The following is a 15,085-nucleotide window of genomic DNA, read 5'->3' on the forward strand; positions in this document are numbered from 1 at the left end:
CGGAATATAAGCCTAATCGTTCCTGAAAACCTACAAAAATGGTTTTTTTTTAATGAGAAATTGATCTATGATGAATGATTCCATTAATGAGTTGGGTTTTTTTTTTTTACTCATAGAGCTTTTGAAATTATCATTCCACTTATCTTTCAGATACAAGGACATTTCAAAATGGCCCCAACCCTTAAAGGAAAATTACATTTTGTAAACGTCTGATTACATCTTGAGTAATAAGTAGGAGGATATTGCCAAATAACCAGAAAAAACATCAGTGCTGTGGAGAACTGCTTTACTAATTCTTGAAAATGTAATTCACAAGTGAGGAAGTGAAACAAATGTGCATGGGCACAAACAGTAGGAAGTAACTGGATAGTTTTGAGGAGAATATGATTGTGGTTTCTGATGATTGGTTAGTTGTTGTTCAGCAGAGGCGGAGCTGCATATACATATAAAACACACACAGAAACAACATCAGTAGTAGCGCTTCTCTTTCCCTGAATCATCAATTTCCAGGAAGAAGCATCTGCTCAGTCTGGATACTCAAGTAACACATTTCATTTCTTTTCTTGAAACTGATTATCTTTATTATGTTTCTGTATTTTCAGTTTAAATATAGAATTTGTTTTCTTTTTTTGCTTAAAGCTCTTTTTTTGTATCTTTAAACTTAGTAGTAGTTTCAGTGTATAATTTATGATTTTTTTTTTCAATTCAGGCTCACAACAAAACAACTCTAATGTAAAAATATATACATAAACTAATTCATAACTTAAGATTTGAAGAGTAGTAATCCTGTTCAAGGAAAGATCCTATTGAAGCTTGAAAGCCACTTTTTTAATTTATAGAGAATACCAATGTTTTCATGGTGAGATCAGTGCTTGCTGCTTTAAGGGAATGGGTGATGTACAGGCATATAGTTTGTAGTGGTTTTGGTCACATTAACATTTTTCCCAGTGTCTTTAAAGTGTCTACCACACTGCATTTCACTTCTGACCAACAAAACACCAGTGCACATTTGTGTTTTTTTCTTTCACAAAGTTTCTTTTCCTACAATAACTTTGATCCTAACTATTTCACCTTAAAGGTGGGGCTTAAATACTTTGACACAGGAACCAGTAATAAATTAAATTTGCAATAAAATATTGTTTACTAATAAAAATCCCATCTTTCTTAAATTCAACAGAATGATGAAACTGAATGCTTTCCTTCTGCTACTCCTCCTAGGAATAAGCTCGGTTTCCACTTATCGTAAGTGTGTGAGATATCGTAAAAATAAAAACACCCCCTGATTTAGTAAAAAAAAAACATACTAGGCAGAGTCATTTTTGAGCTTGTGTAATGTGTATACAGTAAAAATAAATTTTACTGAAAGGTGGTTGCAACTCAGTTGTGTTATAAAGATCATACTTTTTCATTTGCCATAAAATAAACAGATCACAACATGGAAATACACATTCCCAAAAATGTCTGCCACAGAAATAATGCAAATACAACAAACAAAATTCTTTTGTGTTCTGCTACAAATTCAGTTGCTTATAAGGCATTTTTACAAACTGTGCCGGTGTTGTTAGTGGATTAGTGGGCACATCAGATACCCGCTCTGAGCCTTCAGCCTTGAGGCGACTTTTGTTGTGATTTGGCGCTATATAAATAAAATTTAATTGAATTGAATTCTAGTTTGTAATGGTGATGTACAAGTTGAGAAATGATGTCAGGAGTCTCGGTGGACTATGATATTTGCAGACGACACTGTGATGTGTATTGAGAGTAGGGAACAGATAGAAGACAATCTGGAAAGGTGGAAGGGCGACCACGGCTCAGGGGGTTGGGAAGCTCATCTGTAACCGGAAGGTTGCCGGTTCGATCCCCCTGCTCTCTGTCCTGGTCGTTGTGTCCTTGGGCAAGACACTTTACCCTACCGCCTACTGGTGTTGGCCAGAGGGGCCGATGGTGCGATATGGCAGCCTTGCTTCTGTCAGCCTGCCCAAGGGCAGCTGTGGCTACAACTGTAGCTGCCTCCACCAGTGTGTGAATGTGAGAGTGAATAAATAGTGGAATTGTAAAGCGCTTTGGGTGCCTAGAAAAGCGCTATATAAATGCAATCCATTATTATTATTCCATTATTAAGTATGCACTGGAGAGAAGAAAAATGAAAGTCAGCAGAAACAAGACAAAATACATGTGTGTGAATGAGAGGGAGATGTGTAACAGTGAAGCTGCTAACAGTGGAGTTAGTAAAGGTAGATGACTTTAATTACTTGGCATCAGCCATCCAAAGCAATAGACGGTTCAAAAGAGAGGTGAAAAGGAGAGCGCAGGCAGGGTAGACATGGATGAATGTCAGATGGGATTTCTATCTGAAGGATAAAATCAAAGATCAAATCAAAATGTATTTATATAGCAAATTTTTAAAACAACATTGTCGATCAAAGTGCTTCACAAATTAAATTAAGAGCAAGTAAAATAATTTACCAACAGTGACAGTAACAGTGACAACAGCAACACAAGACAAACACTGAAGCCTGCCAAATGATAATCGACTAACTTAAGTCAAGGCCAAAGTAAATAGAGATTTAAAAGACTGAATAGTATCAGAAGTACGAATGGCAATAGGGAGATTATTCCATAGTCTAGATGCAGCGATAGCAAAGGCACGATCGCCTCTGGTTTTCAGCCTAGACTTGGGTTGCATTAAGAGCATCTGATTAGAGGATCTTAGTGCTTTTTTGGGTTATACAACTGGAGAAGTTCTGTTAAATAGCTAGGTGCCATATTATTTAAAATTTTACAAGTGAGTAAAAGAATTTTAAAATCAATACGGATAGCAGCTAGAGTGAAAGGAAAGGTGAAGCAGGTGAACGTATGCAGAAGAGGGTTAATAAATATGTTAGAGAAAGTCTGAATTGAGCTGCCAGGCCAGAGGAACTGAGGAGAACTACAGAGAGGATTCATGGATCCAGTGATGGAGGACATGCAGAGAATTGCATGAGAGGAGGATGTTAGGAATAAGATGAGATCGAGGCAGATAATCCACTTCAACGTCTACTCTGGTGTTACCTCGTTATCATTTGGCCGACTGTAACTCGTCCAAAACACAGCTCTTAACTGGAACGTATAAGCGAGATCACATATCTCCCATACTTGCATCATTACATTGGCTACCATTTAGTTTTTGAACTATTTTTACGGTTTAAACACTTGTTTTTAAGACGCTGCATGGAGTAGCTCTTACATATCTCTCTGATCTTCGAACCTGGTATACTCCCACAAGATCTTTGAGGTCTGCAGACCAAATGCTACTAGTTGTCCCAAGATCCAGATTAAAACACAGAGGAGACCGGACATTTCCGGTGACTGCTCCTAAATTGTGGAACACTTTGCCTTTCATATCAGGACCTCCCCAACACTGGATACTTTAAAAACCCATCTGAAGACCCATTTTTAGTCTCTGGCTTTAAATCAGTGTGAGTCTGTTACTACTGTTTTTATTGTCTTATATTTCTGTGATTCTATTCCCTTCTAACTTTATCCTATTTTATGTCTTCTGCTTTGACTATTGTACAGTACTTTGGTCAATAGATGTTGTTTTAAAAGTGCTATATAAATAAACTTGGACTTGAACAAAAGGAAATTGCTAGTTAACTAGTGTGCACATAACACTAGATGCCTCTAGATTTTTTAATATAAATTTGGATTTTTGGAGCTGTGAGTTGCAGGGAAAATTGAATGATTGTTTTTCTGCTTTCCTGGACTGAACTTTTCAAAGTCTTATTGCAGAATAAATTACAGTCTCCTAGAAGAAGTGACTTTATGAAGCATAATCAAAGCAACAACTTGCATTCACAACCTCTTTTATTTAGTGGCTTATGGAAAGCTATTTTTTAATGTGCAATACTCGCCATTTCAAAAACTCTCTTTGTTTGGATATTACTGTATTTTATTATGTAGTGATATTTTATTATGCATTGTATATTTTATATTCATTGTACATCTCTGATTTGCAGAAAATGTGGCCCTGCGTGGTAAAGCAACTCAATCAACCCGTTTAACTGATAACCCCGTGTCAGCTGCCCACAACGCGATTGATGGAAATCGTAATTCTGAATTTTCGGTTGGGTCTTGCACACACACTAATGACCAGACGAACCCCTGGTGGAGAGTGGACCTGCTTCAGTCCTACATAATCACGTCTGTCACCATCTTCAACAGAGGAGACTGCTGTCAGCACAGACTCAGTGGGCTGGAGATCCACATAGGCAACTCTTTGAACAATGAAGGTTTAGAAAACCCAAAGTGTGTAAATAGAAAGGAGAAACAAATCATCAGCTATACTATGATTCTTTTTTCTTTAATTTTTGCATTTTTATGTTTGTAAGCATAAAGTATTGTGGTGTTTACTTCTGCCTTTCTAAAGTAATCACTGGTAGCAGGATTGGTTGCTGCAGGGCTGACTTTGTTAGCTGTCCATACTCGGACCATTGGCATGCTATATAATACTACAACAAACAATTTAATTATAGCACCTGCAATGATTTAACTACTGTAAAAATGCATCCCAACTAAATTTATAGAGTACTACAATATCTTGCTGCATTATTATCACGCTGACCATAAAATGTTCTAAAATCTGCTGCTGTGGTAAACTCTGTGTTTCTTTCTCACACTTTCTGTAAGGGTTGGTACAATTTCTGAAGGTCGTACAGGTGAATCCAAATTGACTTTCACCAATCGGGTGGAGGGACGTTATGTAACATTGACTCTGCCTGGTTCAGGTAGGATCCTCACACTCTGCGAAGTCGAAGTCTATGGATACCCTGCTCCAACTGGTGAGAATTTGTGCCACTACATATAATGTAGCCTTATTTGTCTGATTAGAAGAGAACAGAACATACTGGAGAGGTTTTCTGCCCCATCTCAGCAGGAGCAGATAAACAAGGAGCCAAGGTCGTAGCTTAGGCGCCGTGTGAGAGAAAGAATGTGAATGTTTAGGCTTTTATGATTAGGTGGGGGCCACTAGAGGCTATAAGAGTTTGATCAATGCTCCACCATTTTGAGATCTGATGCTGTCTGCGTACGGTGTCCATCTCCCACGCGTGTGATCATTAAAATCATCGTTTGACTCAACCCGGCCGGACCAGTGTTGTTATTTTGGTTTTTCCTCTTGTATCCATCCCCAATATTTGAATCCGTAACACTATGGAAAAGTATTTGCCCCCTTCCTGATTTCTTAGGGTTTTTTGTGTATTGGTCAAACTTAAATGTTTCAGATCAGCAAACAAATTTTAATACTGGACAAAGATTACCAAGAACAGCAATCAAGCATTTTGGGATAACTGGATATGACGAACTTTCGCCTACTCTTCTTTGCTGAATTTTTCAGTCATGTTGGAGGGTTTTCGAGCATGAGGGGCATGTTGAAGGTCATTTTGCAAAGCATCTCAAACTGATTTAAGTTTAGACTAGGCCACTCAAAAACCTTCCATTGTTTTCTATTAAAAAGTGGACTTGTGGTGGTGGTGGTGGTGTGTTTCAAATCATTGTTCTGTAGCATAACCCAATTGTGCTTGAGCTTCATGGCATTAACTGATGTCCAGGCATTCTTCTTCAGGATTTTCTGGAAGAAAGCAGAATTTATGGCTCTATCAATTACAGCAAGTCTTGGGGATCATCAAGACATTTTTTTGGCAAACGTTAGATGAACTTTTGTGTTTTGTTTAGTCAGGTGTGGTTTTCACCTCTGAAGTCTCCCATGGATGCCATTTTTGCCCAGTCTCTTTCTTATTGTTGAACATTGACCTTAGCTGAAGTAAGTGAGGCCTGCAGTTCTGTAGCTGTTTTGTTTAGATCTTTTGTGACCTCCTGGATGAATCTGCGATGAGCTCCTAGAGTAATTTGATGGTTCACTGTTCCAGGTTTTCTCTGTTTGCGGATGATGAACCAGGGTTTGAAGGAGTCTCGTTGCCTTACAAATTATTTTGTAACCCAATTAGGGTTACAACCCTTATTGTAACCCCAGTTTGGTTTGGTTAGCGTTATCACTTTAATAAATTAAATAACTTTTTAAAAATTGCATTTTGTATTGTCTCGGATTATCTTTTGATCTGGAATATTTAAGTAATCTAAGAAATCTGGAAGAGGCCAAATACTTTTTCATGACACTGTGAATAAATGTGGACTGCATGTAGCCTTACCTACAAGCTGTGGTATAAACCACAAAGTTTCAGGCTGATAAGCGGTGCTGCTGCAATAAAGGTTTAATCAAAATATATTAATGCAAACTACAAAATTGGGGAAAAAATCTTTAATTGTTGCACATGTACTGCAGCGCTTCAAGTGACTTAACAAATATGACAAACATCATACTTTTTAAAATTTGTTCTTTTTGCAGATGAGAATCTTGCACTCCAAGGAAAAGCCACACAGTCGTCAAGATATTCATTTGGCATTGCATATAATGCCATAGATGGAAATCGTAACAGCAAATGGGAAGAGGCCTCCTGCACTCTCACAAAAAAATCAATGAGTCCGTGGTGGCGGCTTGATCTGCTCAAAACACATAAAGTGTTTTCTGTTAGTATCGTAAATCAAGATTCTCACCCAGAACGACTCGATGGAGCTGAAATCCGCATTGGAGAATCTCTTGAAAACGATGGCAACAACAATCCCAGGTACTTCACATTTCATCATGGCATGTCTTAACAGCTTATACTCTTCTTCTTTCGACTGCTCCCTTTATTGGTCACAGCAGTCAGTGTTGGGAAGGTTACTTTTAAAATGTATTCCACTACAGATTACAGAATACATGCCCCAAAATGTAATTTGTGACATATTCCATAACTTATCCTGCAAGTTACTCAGTGTGAGTATTGTATTCTGAATATTCTGGATTACTTAATATATTGTCATGCTTTTTACAACTACATGAATATCCTATTGCTCTGTGATTTATTGTTAATACTGAAGGCTGTTCGCCACCAAGCTAACATTGTTAGCTGGCGTTAGCTGACGTTAGACTGAGGTTAGACTGATTATTTGCAGCTAGCAGGTTGTTAATGCTATCCATCAAGTCTAACAGCCTGCAGTCTATGAACTAACTAACCTGTTGAGAGCAGCTTGGTTCCTGGCAAACAGAGTTTGCATCGCCCATCCCTTTCTTCTTTAAAGCTGAAGTAGTGTCAGAATTTCCACATAAGAAATGCATTTCTGATAATTCATAATTAGTGATAATTGGTGATGCAGACAGGACAAACTGAATGAAATGGTGACACCTCCCCATCCTTACTTTTTACTTTTTATCAGGTTATAATTGGCAGCATACTAATATGCTGAGGCAAATGGGTAATCAGGTCGAAAGTCATTACTAGTCATGATTATAATTGTCATGGTGAGTTTATTATTGTATAGATGTTAGCATTTATCCTCACATAATCAACAGTGAGGCTACGGCATAATTCAGGTGTTCAATGAGATTAAAGTGAGAAATTAAATACTGGGGGAAAAAAACTCACACAATTCAGATTTACAAGAAAAACTGATATTTTGTCAGGTTGTATAGTCATGAATTTACTAGAAAAAATTATAAAAACATCATCTAGTTTTCATTTTAACAGCATATAGGCATGGTGATGGCCAACGTTTCAATTAATGAAATTATAATAGTGTATGCAGACACTTTGAGTGTACATTCATTGTGTGTGTGTTTATCTGACATGCCTGAGATTTGACTCAGTGACTTGATGTGAACTTTTAGGGCCCATTATGAATGTTATATTTGAAACTGAGGCTGAGAGTTGAGTTGTTAAATTCCATGGACAAAACAAGTGTTCTGATCAGAATTAACTAGATCATGTTCTGTTTCTTCTGCCAGGTGTGCCGTGATCACAGGTATTGCAGGAGGTGCTGTTGCTGATTTCAAGTGCAATGGGACAGAGGGCCGTTACATTAATATCGTCATTCCTAAGAGAAATGAGTTCCTAAGTCTGTGTGAGGTCGAAGTGTATGGCTCGAGACTAGATTAATGCTAAAGCAGCTAAATTTCTCTCTTAAACAAACAAAACAAATCACAGCTTTAATATAATCATGAAAAACAATTGCATCTAATTAAAAAAGCCATAATTTGAACTGCTTTGTTATTCACGATACAGTATAAGTGTTCAGTGATTGTAACATTTTACCAAAGAGTCCTGCAAACACATCAGCTTTAATAGTACTACTTAGCACATATACACAGATAACACTGTATATTAAAAAATGTTCCCATTACTCTTTAGTTAAAACAGCACTTTGTGACAACAATGAAAAACAAACATCAGCCTGCTTATGATGCATTTATTGTCACATGTCGCAATAATAATATCACAATGTATGTATTTGTTAAGAATGTCTTTACTGACCTTGTGAACTGTGGAAACTTCACTGAACTGTGTCATGTTTTTTTCTGTCAGAGAAAAGGAGAACTGATGAAAGAACGTCTCAGTTCTGACTGAACTGTACTGTAGAATTTACAGTCATCTGAAAAAAAAAGTATAGGAAAGTATAAGTATAAGTCAATTTTTCTTGACAACTAAACATTTGATACCGTTTAAAACAGTGTCTTTTAATAAATTTGGTATGAATAAACAATATCACAAGTGAATTTATTTTGTTAATATAATTTCTTTTCTAATCTGCAAAAAAATATAAATACATTTAATATTCTTCTCTGTAAAAACTAAGTACATATTTAGTCTTAGGAACTAGTACACCTCTGTTTAAGAGAATAACTTTGTTAACTACATCACTGCCGTAGGATAGCTGTCATTTGAATTGTTTCTGTAGTTTTGATTGTTGGTGAAATTACTGAATGCACAACAGATGTAACTCTGTCACTGTCAAATTGATATGATGTGATTATATGATGTTCATAATGTGTATCACCTGGCTGAGATCACACACACACACACACACACACACACACACATATATAAATATAATAGTATCACTAAATCACAAGCTGAATATTTATCTGTTTTCAGACACCAAAATACAGAAGTCACTGAGTATTTGTAATATGTAATTTGTTAATATTGTATATTAACACCCAGGCAAGTAAAAAAGTACCACTGAGCAGTTTTACTTGATTTGTTCATATTTGGTAACACTACACACGTTAAGGCAGCATCAATGATGGATGGGTTTAGGATTTCAGAAAAAGTTCCTTTCTACAGCTTGTATCTTGTTCTTTTGGTCACTATGCAAAGTTGATAGTCCCAGGTGAGGTTAGAATTAAACTAGCCACAAAACACTTTCACCTTCTTGCTCAGCTTTCTCTTCATCATGAGAGACACCACAGCTCCGATCCGTCTGTACATCAAGTAACTTGCTTTGAAACCCAGGAAAGATGAACTCCACACTGTCAAAAAAGAAATATGTGTGTCATTTTAGGGAGCATACAACAAATACTTTTTGTTAGGATGTATAATCTGTCTGTTCAGGAGATAAGAGTTGATTCAAGTAATTACTCATTTTTTTCATTTCATTCAGTTATTTTAATCTGGTTTATAGATTTTTCTTCAGCATGCTAAAAACGGACCTCTTCAAGCTCATTTGAATAAAAAAAAATGTGACATATGAGAAAAGATTATATTAATCAATATTGTTCACTTACAACATTTTTTAATCAATTTAAGGTTAAACAAATAAACAAAAAAGAACTGAAAAGAAAATGTGCTTATCTTCCAAAAACAATTCAAAGTAATCCTACACTTTTGAGCAATAGTGCATGATTAAATCTTGAGTAATAACTCCAAACAGGATATTGCAAAATAACCAGGAAAACATCTGTGTTCTGGCACGCTGGCTGGAAATATAATTCACAAGTATGGAAGTGAAACTGATGTGCATGGGGCACAAACCAGTGGGAAGTAATTGGACAGTGTTGAGAAGGAATATGATATATTTTCTGCTGAGGTAAAGGCAGAAATGCATACAAAAAACAAAAGATAAAAGAAATATCATCAGTAGCAGCTTTTCTGATTCACTGACAGTCCCAGGGGAAACAGTATCTGCTTTGTTCGGATCTTCAGGTAAGACTTTTTATTTCTTGAAAAAAAAAATCTTGATACAAACCTTTCTTGACATAAACCTCCGTGTGCAGCTTTCTCTTTTCTCACAGTCTGAATATACAACGTAGACTGTTACATCACCAATTTACAGCCGTGAACTTTTCTTTTTCTATTTTGAATTTCTGGTTAAACTTTTTTTGTTGTCAATTGCTTTTAGAGGCCAATCTACTTAAAAAAGAATCGAAGCTTAAATCGACAGTTTATTCACGGCAGCATATTTTTTGGCAGCTTTCAACCATCCAATGGTGATTGGAGCATGCAAAGATATTTAGTAGTAGCAGCGCTCACAGAAAAATGCTATTTAGGTTGTTTTATTCAAAGATGTTCACGTGTGTTTTTGCACAAAAGCTTCTCTTAACTGGTGTTGAAAACATAAAATACCTAACAGTTTATTTTCTGTTTCTTTTGAAACCAGAATGATGAAACTGAGTGTTTTCATTTTGCTGCTCCTCCTGAGGACGACTTTGGCTTCTACTTATCGTAAGTGTGATGTTAGAGTCAGTGTGAGATGTGTGTCAGTTATGATTTTGTGTAATGACATCCATCAATCCATTGATCTGTGGCATGCAGTTTGTGGGGTTAAGTTAATTGGTGATTCTAAATTGCCCATAATTGTTGTCCGTCTCTGTTTCTTAGCCATGTGACAGGCTGGCAACCTGTCAATGGTGTACCCCGCCTCTCACCCTATGGTAGCTGGGATAGTCTGCACCCCCCCCGATACCCCCACAAAGCCAAGTCCTCTTCATAAAAAGTGTAAATCCAGCAAGCAAACAAACCAAGAACTTCATGGTGCACAACATAGTAGTCTTAGAACTAAAATGCCCCCCAAAGCCCAGAAATGCTTTTTGTATAAACTGTATGTTATTCTTTCTAAGCCCACCTACTGCCCCTTCCCCAACAATCCTATTATCTTTTTGGTATTTAAAATGCCAAAAAGTGTGGACATTCATTTCTAGTCATCTCAGATACACAGCTTCACCCGCCTGACATTCGGCTGTTCAGCCAACCAACCAGAAGAACGATGCCTTAAAATGAGGGTGGCTGTAAATGAAGAGGAGCTCAGACAGGTTGTTTCAGAGAGTAGATAAATGGAGGGGCTGCGACGAGGCCTGGCCAACATGTTCTCATCATGTATCAGATACTGTTAACTGTCACCATTCTCCAATGTCAACATACAACACCATCAATGAGACTGTGGAGCACATTCTGATTGGAGCGTTGTCTTACTCACTTTATTTACACTTGCTTGTTTCAATGATGCTTTTACTTTGCTGAAACTTAACTACTAAAAAACTATTTTCTGCCAGATTGAGTGCAAGAGCCAATTAGCCTGAGGTAACAATTACAAAAAACTGTGATAGCAGTGGAACGTTTTGTTTTTGTTGTTGTTTTCATTTGATCTTTTTTATACATTGTAACGGTCTAATTCACAGAAAATCTGGCTACGCGTGGTAAAGCAACTCAGTCAACCTGTTACCCGCATGCTAGGGCATCTGCCCTCAATGCAATCGATGGAAACCGTAATTCTGACTTTATGGCGGGGTCGTGCACACACACTAATGAACAGACCAATCCCTGGTGGAAAGTGGACCTGCTTCAGTCCTACGTCATCACTTCCATCACCGTCACTAACAGAGGAGACTGCTGTCATGAAAGGCTCAACGGGCTGGAGATCCACATTGGCAACTTTTTGGTCAATGACGGTTTAGATAACCCAATGTAAATATAAACAAATACGTAATTATCTTGTGATTCTTTTGTTTTTCTTTTACTCTTTCCTCGGCATTTTTCTCATCTTATCTCTGCAATATTTGGTTATTTGGGGTTTTTCTTTTAAAGATATATATATATAAGATATTTTTGTATATGAATATGTATATATATGGAAAATGTCTGTTACAGATAGTTAAAGGCACAAATAATACTATAAAAATACATCCCAACTTGATTTATGGGGTAAAAAAATCCAATATACTTTTGAGTAGACCTGGATTTGTTGCATTACCATGCTGGAAATGAAATGTTCTGACCTCTGCTGCTGTAAACTATTTAACTCTCACATTTTCTATTAGGGTTGGTAGAATTTCTCGAATTCGTTTGGGCAAATCCTTCGATCTGACTTTTACCAATCGTGTGGAGGGACAGTATGTAACTTTGACTGTGCCCGGTTCACGAAGGATCCTCACACTCTGCGAAGTGGAAGTCTATGGATACCCTACTCCAACTGGTGAGAATATGAGCTATTATATCATTTAATGTGGACAGTAATCAATATATCAGCAAGATGTGGTATAAACTCGAAATCTTAGGTTGATAAGAGTTAATATCACTTTTTTTTTCACTTGAAACTGAAAAAAAAAAATCAACTTTTCGCTTTATCATAATTTGCTACACGCAACAAACATCACAGTTACTCTTTTAAATTTGTTCTTTTTGCAGAGGAGAATCTTGCACTCCAAGGAAAAGCCACACAATCCTCACTGTATGCATTTGGCAACGCATTTAATGCCATAGATGGAAATCGTAACAGCAAATGGGAAGATGCCTCCTGCACTCTCACACAGAAATCAATGAGCCCCTGGTGGCGACTTGATCTGCTCAAAACACGTAAAGTGTTTTCTATTAATATAGTAAATCAAGATTCTCTTCCAGAACGACTCAATGGAGCCGAGATCCGCATTGGCGATTCCCTTCACAATAATGGGAACAACAACTCCAGGTAGCCCGTTTTAGCTATGCCCGTGCTGCATTTCAACACATCTTACAGCTACTGCAGTCTTATTGCTGACAAAAGTAATTCATGCACTTATTTTCTTAACCCCTAGATGCATAAGTGGGTCAAAAATGACCTGCATTCATTTCCTAATAAATTTAATGGGAACGTTTGATTCTTATAAACTATGACTGTCAGGAATATACATTTTTTTGGCCACAAACAGTGCCACTCCTTATGAAGATTACTTTGCACAGCAAGCACTAATAGACAGCATTAATTCAGCATTCAGACAGCGATTCACCTCCCTGTGATGTGTCACTGACAAGCAGCTTGTGCCATGTGTACATGGCATACATTGGGGTAGAGATGTGATGTGATTTGTTAGTCTTCAAAGGACATCCGTGGAGTTCAGTGAGCCAGAACACCACGGACAAATAATTTGTCCTGACTGAGATTAACAAATTAAATTTCTGTTTCCTCTGATAGGTGTGCTGTGATCACAAGCATCGCTGGAGATGTTGTTGCTAAGTTCACATGCAATGGAACGGAAGGCCGCTATGTTAATATTGTCATTCCCGACAGAGAAGAGTTCCTGAGTCTGTGTGAGGTCGAAGTGTACGGCTCTAGGCTGGATTAAGAAAACAGAAAAACAAACAAGAAGCTTGCACACTGCAGAAGTTTAATTAGGTATTTATTGCATCTTGCGTAGATCAAAACAGTAGATTAATAAATAGAACATTGATTAGTCACTTATGGATCATAGATTATAAAAATATTTGGAAACTTAGAAGAAAAAATGTATGCTAGATTAGAACTGTTACAGTAAAATAATTACTTTGATTCTATGTAAAACATGTTTGTTGTTTGTGTCTACTGACTGTTGATTCAAGTAAAACAATGTGATATTCTAGTACGTGACATTAGTGTGTAATTACAGTACATTTGATTTTTCGACATCTCAATTCTCACTGCTGTTGCTTTTTGTTGGATGTTTTGTTTGTTTCATCATAAGCATTTCATATGCTGTAACAATCTCTGCTCCAAGAAAAGTCTGAATTTAATCACTGCAAAAATTACATTATTTTAAAATTCTTGTTGTACTAATTTTATCAGCTTTAGTCTTGAGCATGACCCCTTTTTTTTATGCTGAAATTTCAATGCGGATCATCAAGAATGAGATTACCATACTGGGCTCAGGTTAACAACCACCACATCCGGTGCTGTTGGCCAACAGAGTTGCAGTGGAAACTTGGTAGTGTTGACCAAAGACAAAAGACAAAAGTGAGTGAGAAGGAAAGGTAGGAGTGTGGGTGTGACAATAGAGACTTTAAAATACAGGAAGATGGAAAGAGCTGGCTGATATGATGGATAGATGACATAACTGTAGAGGTATGGAGGTATGGAGATGGACAGTGGACTTTTTAAACAACTTTAACACAATCTGGAAACGTGAGAGGACGCCTGAGGAACAGGAAAGAAGTGTGCTGGTGCTGATTGTCAAGAGCACAGCGCTGTACATCACCCTCTTCGCTAGGGATAAGTTTCATGAGCCATGCCATGAAGATATGGGAAAGAGCTGTTGAAGCTCAGTTAAGAAGAGAGGTGATGATCAGCAAGCAGTAGTATAGTTTTCTTCCAAGAAAGAGCACTATAGATGGGCTGTTTGTTTTGAGAGAGCTGATGGAGAAGTGAAGCTCAGAAGAAGTTTTACTGTGTCTTTGTGGACGTAGGGTAAGAATATGATAGGGTGCCAAGAGAGGACCTGTGGTACTGCATGAGGAAGAGGAAGGATAGTGGGGCAATGGATGTTCAACGATGTTCAACCTGCCAGGCAGGAGGAAAAGAGGAAGACGTCAGAGGTGGTTCATAAATTTAGTGAAGTAGAAAACCTGTCACATGTGGCAGGGGAGTGTGGTGGAGAAGAAAATGACTGAAACAATAACATCATACAGTTGCTGCAGATTTGTTGGCTTATGTGTTTCAGTTGGGAAAATAGAGAAGTCACAGTATATGTCATGTTGAAACACCCGGGCAAGTGGAAATGTGCAGCTAGGCATTTTTACTTTTCACTAGAAGTTCGTGGCCTTTCTGGTACTTCTGCATATTTGTGCTTAAGCTGCATTATCAGCTGCTTAACATATTTAACTACTTTTATCTGATTTAAGTTCAGTCTGAACTTTGATCATTGACGGCTCTCTTCTATAATTTCTAATTCCCACTCTAGAACCACATCCACACATTTTCATTAAAAACACTGTTGCTGTTGCCAAAG

The 15,085-nt window shown here is 37.4% G+C and overlaps 2 protein-coding genes across 2 annotated transcripts; both read left to right on the forward strand.

The window, feature by feature from the left end:
* Window positions 1–484: 484 nt before the first annotated feature.
* LOC146378218 (fucolectin-1-like) lies at window positions 485–8,618 on the forward strand. Its single transcript, XM_084944111.1, has 6 exons — window positions 485–541; window positions 1,178–1,242; window positions 3,999–4,287; window positions 4,669–4,820; window positions 6,383–6,662; window positions 7,862–8,618. Exons 2-6 carry the CDS (start codon window positions 1,179–1,181, stop codon window positions 8,010–8,012), a joined length of 936 nt encoding a protein of 311 aa, XP_084800237.1. The 5' UTR covers window positions 485–541; window position 1,178; the 3' UTR covers window positions 8,013–8,618.
* Window positions 8,619–9,747: 1,129 nt separating this feature from the next.
* On the forward strand, window positions 9,748–14,261 carry LOC146378219 (uncharacterized). Its single transcript, XM_084944112.1, has 6 exons — window positions 9,748–10,058; window positions 10,513–10,577; window positions 11,531–11,816; window positions 12,170–12,324; window positions 12,537–12,816; window positions 13,300–14,261. The coding sequence occupies exons 2-6, from the start codon at window positions 10,514–10,516 to the stop codon at window positions 13,448–13,450; spliced, it is 936 nt and encodes a 311-aa protein (XP_084800238.1). The 5' UTR covers window positions 9,748–10,058; window position 10,513; the 3' UTR covers window positions 13,451–14,261.
* Window positions 14,262–15,085: the final 824 nt, after the last annotated feature.

Source organism: Perissodus microlepis, chromosome 11 (genome assembly GCF_051167445.1).
Source record: "Perissodus microlepis isolate ML-2025 ecotype Zambia chromosome 11, ASM5116744v1, whole genome shotgun sequence".
Lineage (NCBI taxonomy): Eukaryota > Metazoa > Chordata > Actinopteri > Cichliformes > Cichlidae > Perissodus > Perissodus microlepis.

Coding starts and splice junctions, on each gene's coding strand:
- LOC146378219 (XM_084944112.1), top strand. CDS start 10,514: ATGATGAAACTGAGTGTTTTCATTTTGCTGCTCCTCCTGAGGACGACT. Junction 11,817..12,169: donor GACGGTTTAGATAACCCAAT/GTAAATATAAAC, acceptor ATTTTCTATTAG/GGTTGGTAGAATTTCTCGAA. Junction 12,325..12,536: donor TGGATACCCTACTCCAACTG/GTGAGAATATGA, acceptor TTCTTTTTGCAG/AGGAGAATCTTGCACTCCAA.
- LOC146378218 (XM_084944111.1), top strand. CDS start 1,179: ATGATGAAACTGAATGCTTTCCTTCTGCTACTCCTCCTAGGAATAAGC. Junction 1,243..3,998: donor AAGCTCGGTTTCCACTTATC/GTAAGTGTGTGA, acceptor TCTGATTTGCAG/AAAATGTGGCCCTGCGTGGT. Junction 4,821..6,382: donor TGGATACCCTGCTCCAACTG/GTGAGAATTTGT, acceptor TTCTTTTTGCAG/ATGAGAATCTTGCACTCCAA.